This window comes from Myotis lucifugus, unplaced genomic scaffold (assembly GCF_000147115.1).
Source record: "Myotis lucifugus unplaced genomic scaffold, Myoluc2.0 scaffold_7, whole genome shotgun sequence".
Classification (NCBI taxonomy): domain Eukaryota; kingdom Metazoa; phylum Chordata; class Mammalia; order Chiroptera; family Vespertilionidae; genus Myotis; species Myotis lucifugus.
The window spans coordinates 7,953,237-7,958,052 of NW_005871055.1; the positions used below are offsets into that span (position 1 = coordinate 7,953,237).

Below are 4,816 nucleotides of genomic sequence, written 5' to 3' on the forward strand. Positions count from 1 at the left end.
GCTCATCGCCGCGCTCTGGGCGGTGGCTCTGCTCTCGCCGGGCCCTCTTCTTTCTGGTGGGGTGTCGAGCAGGACCCCCCCCGTCGACCCCGCCGCCCGAACTGAAACGGCACGCGCAGCTCACCCCTCGCCCGGCTTCCTCGCACCACGGACACCGTCGGCCCTCGGGTCCTCTGCGGCGACCACGCTGCCCCCACGGTCGGGGGCGCGAGGCGGCGGCGGCCGCCGCGCTGTTCAGCCGCGAGTGCCGGCCGAACCCCTCGCAGCTGGGCGCGCTGCGGGTCATGCTGTGGGTCACCACCGCCTACTTCTTCCTGCCCTTCCTGTGCCTCAGCGTCCTCTACGGGCTCATCGGGCGGGAGCTGTGGAGGAGCCGGGGGCCGCTGCGAGGCCCGGCGGCCTCCGGGCGGGAACGGGGCCACCGGCAGACGGTCCGAGTCCTGCGTAAGTGGCGCCACGTCTGTTCCACACACATCAACCCGCTGGTCTCCCAGCCCTTGGCGCCTCCGCTCCTGGGCCCCTGGGGCGGCCCTGAGGGTGGGCTACCAGGTCCTGTAAACAGCAGTGCTTTTCAGAGCCGCTGGGATCCGTGAGCTGCTGACCCGAGGACAGGAATTGGAGGCTCTTAGATGTCCCTGTTGGAGGCCGCAGATGGGGGTTCTCACAGTACCCTTGAGAAGACAGGGTAGATCACGTTAAGCTAAAATGTCTTTACTTAATGCTAAGTTTTCCTGAAGGTTAAAATGAACCGTGCCCATAACAATAAATAAATACGTACATAAAAGACGCGTTGCAGAATTCTTTTCAGCGGAAAGCAGAGAACGTGTCGTTGAGTGGCTGTGTGGAAGGGAGCCTGTCAGCTTAATAGAAATTGCTCCTTCTGCTTTATGTCCAGCCTTAGTAGCACATATATTAGCCAAATATGCAACTTTAAAGCAAATATAGATAGGCTGGGGACTTGGTTAGGTCAAGGTTTTATCTAATTTGTTTTTCTGTTACTTATTACTTCCGATGGTTTCTTGGGGACCCTTGTTCGTTTTTAAATGCTTTAGCTAATCTGGTGCCTGTGTCTTGTTTTGCAGTGGTGGTGGTTCTGTCATTTATAGTTTGCTGGTTGCCTTTCCACGTTGGCAGAATCATTTACATAAACACGGAAGATTCTCAGATGATGTACTTTTCTCAGTACTTTAACATTGTTGCGTTGCAACTTTTCTATCTAAGTGCATCCATTAACCCAATCCTCTACAACCTCATTTCAAAGAAGTATAGAGCCGCGGCCTGGAAGCTACTTCAAGGGAGACAGCCGGCACAGAGAGGTTTCTGTAGGAACAGGAACACAGAGGGGACCACGGGAGGAGACTCGGCTGGCTACACCGAGACCAGCACTAGCCTGCGGACGCCTGCCGCTAGCGTGGCCAAGCAAGTCGCCTCCTCCCACAGTTCTGGGACTTCGGAGAAAACAGGTCTGTAGGACCATAAGGACTGAAAGGGGAAACGACGCTGTTAGGAAGAATTAGAAAGAGCGGTGCACATTTTGTAAGTTGGCCAGTAACTTTATTAGCATAATTTTTTTTCAATCAAGATACAAAAGTGTACCAATCTTTCTAGTTTTCCTTTCACATACCTCCTCAGAGACATTCATTTTAGCCTCATGAAATTCCAATCACGAAATGTGCTCTCGGGAGGTTTGACACGTCTTCATTCTCCTGGTCTTTGGAAATATGTTTGTTCATTTTACAGTTCGTAAGATACAGAGAGATGCTGCAATAAAAATGGTTGCCTTTGAGATCAAAGGTGTATTTTGTTTTTATGCTTTGTAAATAAATGTTATGATGCATATACAAGGAACCCAGGATAATGACAGTATTGATTCAAGAAATTATTTAATGCCTATTTATGGCAGCAAAAGTTTTTAGAAGCAAGTGAAAGGAATTCTGGGCTGAGTTCAATGTTCAGAGCCCTACCTCTCTCCTGGCTCAGACCAAATCATAAAGTTGAGGCACAGTGCCTTCCTGCCGAACTACTGTGCATAAGCAACTGTTGCAACCTACTTATCAGGCCAGGAGGTAGCAAACTCAGGCAGGAAGCCTGAGGGCAAGAAGCTGCAGCAAGACCTGGCTTCCGGACAGTTATAAAGAGCTTTAATACACCTTATTTGCCTCAGGTTGGTGGCTAAGTGTTGTCGTGATTACTGCTTTAGTGGTGATAAAACTGAGTCTTAGATTTCCCAAATAGGAACTGATGGGTCTTAAGAACTCCAGTCTTTAAGATCTTTTATTTTAAAAATAAAACAATAATTTTACAACTCATTTAACAGCAGCTGGTAATCCTGAAATTAGCGGCGGTTATCTTATTGCGCTAGCGGTGCTGTCATTTCCTGAGGTTGACCAAAGTCACCTGGAGTCACGCATTTCCCACTTAAGATGCATCATATAAATCAGACTTGGTTTATCACCAGCATTTATAAAACCAGACCCAGGGAAAGAACTAGGTCTGGGCACACATGCCTGGTCTTAATATAGCGAATGTGTAGCCTGCCCTGATTATTACAAAATCAGAACAGGGAGATTATTCGCAATCTTTAAGATCTATACCCACTCCCACTCGTGAAAAACACAAGTCAGCGGATGTAGTCAAGGGTGAAGGAGAATGTGTTGGACATTCTGACCAACAACTCTGTAACCTTGTTTTATTTTTTACAGTTTATTAAAACATAAACCTGTTTCCAGAGGGCCTCACTCACATGCAGTCTGTGTGAATGGTGCCCCCTGGAGGTGGGAAGACACAACTTGCTTGGTTGTAAACTACAACCAAGTGAATCCATCAACAAGGGTCACTCAACATGCCCACAAAGTTCTGCTTTGTCACTTGATTAGCCAAGTACAGTGTTGCCTCCAAGTCCCCTTGGCTAGTGGAAGAAGCAGACAGCAGCAGTCCCTAAACTCTGTTCCGCAGATTTTCGAGGATTATTTGAAAAGTCTTTCTACTCACAGAGTTCCTGTCTGGGCAGTCAAAAGTGGCTTCTTCCCTGTGGAAGGTCACAGTTAAGAACTTTACTGATGCCCAGCTGGCATGGCTCAGTAGTTGAATGCCAACCTATGAACCAGGAGGTCAGGGTTTGATTCCCTGTCAGGGCACATGCCGGGGTTGCAGGCTCCATCTCCAGTTGGGGGCGTGCAGGAGACAGCTGATCAATGATTCTCATCATTGATATTTCTCTCTCTCCCTCTCCTTAACTCTCTGAAAACAATAAAAAATATATATTTTAAAAAGAGCCTTACTGATATTTTATTTATAGTATAATAGTTTAGGTATAGAAGTAAAGTCCTCTCCTAGGAGCTTTCTTGTTCTGATTCTAGAAAAGGATTTACATCAGACTTTCCTGTGATGTAAGAGTGTCTGCAGGTGTGGGCGTGGTGCAGGATCCTTCACTGCAGGGTCCCTGAGATGGAGTGCCTGCGCCCATCCCTCTAGCGGATCACTGTACCATTGTTTTCAAAATGCTGGTCTCACCCATTAGTGGATTGTGAAATCAGTGGAGTGGGTCACATTTTTCTTTAATGGAAAGGAGTGGGCAAGAATAGAATTGATAAATCAGCTCATCCTACACATTAAGGGTAACTGCTGTATTGTGAAACTTTTGTCCAATAATATGTTGGCTGGTGTCTTCCTGGTTCACAAAATAAAATGTTTACCTGCTGTGGGTCATGGTAAAAAATATTGGAAAAATTGTTCTAAAATCTAAAATTGTTCTCAACCCCAGCTGAGAGTGTCCTTCTCCTGTACTTACAGGAGGAGTCCTGGAAGATCCTGCATGGTAGAGAGAAGATCCACTGGAGAGGGACAGCAGGGTGTGGCTTTCCGACGTGGACCTTCCTCCCCGGGGGCCGTATCACGGAGACTCTCCCTGTACCCAGACAGAGCCCTGAACTGGCGTCCCTACAGGGAACTCTTTGAGCCTCCTCTCCTTTCTGCAAGCCACACCATTTGTGTTGGGTGAGGAACAACCTTTGGGGAAAGGTTTTTCTTTCATTCATTCAATTGGCAAATATTTACCAAACAACTGCTAAGTGCTAGATGTGTATGACAAAATACACTAGAGAAATTAGCTCATGTCATGGTGTCCAAATCAATCAACTTTTCAATGCATTTTTTGGCTATTTTATGTGATTGTGTCTTCTTGACTAACCACAGACACAGCTCTTCTATATATATATAAGGCTAAGTGGCTGACTATTTGTCCATCGGACCGACCGACTGACCAACCGGTACGTATGACGCACACTGGAAATTTAAAAATAAACGTCTTCTAATTAATTTCCTTTCAATGTGCACGAATCCATGCACTGGGCCACTAGTAGGTTAATAAAAGCACTTACCTCAGATGGGCCTGCCAAATATCAGGTTAGTGTCATCCACACAGACATTCCTCGTCTTTTCTATAGGAGACGTTTTCACTTCTGAAGGAAATGTTCAAAAAAGCTATTGCATGGCACCTCCTGGGGACCGAGAGCCCCCTGTACCGGATCCTCAAGGGCACATAAGAGCAGCATGTTGATGATGTCTGAAGTCTGAACATGGCCTCTCCTGGCCATTTCTACTCATGTGATAGTAACATTTGCCAGAATGTGGAAGCTTTTTGTGTATAAGTGATAGTGCTTGAACGGGTCAAGTGTTGTAAGTGGAGCTTTAAAACAGCTTTTCTTAAACTTAGGTGTGAGGCAATTTTTTATTGTGAGCCAATGTTCTAAAGATTCCTAACTCTAAATATTACACAGACTCTGGCAGTTCTGAGCAGCCTTCAAATACCAACATT

General features: G+C 46.6%; 1 protein-coding gene and 1 non-coding gene across 2 annotated transcripts in view; one reads left to right on the top strand and one right to left on the bottom strand.

The window, feature by feature from the left end:
* The window catches only part of MLNR (motilin receptor), a 7,199-nt gene extending 3,138 nt beyond the window's left edge, over positions 1-4,061 (top strand). Inside the window, exons 2-4 of the mRNA XM_014450071.2 lie at positions 73-444; positions 1,083-1,463; positions 3,793-4,061. Coding sequence (XP_014305557.2) covers positions 73-444; positions 1,083-1,463; positions 3,793-3,821 — 782 coding nt within the window. The 3' untranslated portion in view covers positions 3,822-4,061. The remainder of the gene's footprint in view (positions 1-72; positions 445-1,082; positions 1,464-3,792) is intronic.
* Positions 2,447-2,578, bottom strand: LOC111824684. Its single transcript, XR_002827775.1, has one exon. It is a non-coding gene; the product is annotated as a small nucleolar RNA SNORA72 (small nucleolar RNA).
* Positions 4,062-4,816: the final 755 nt, after the last annotated feature.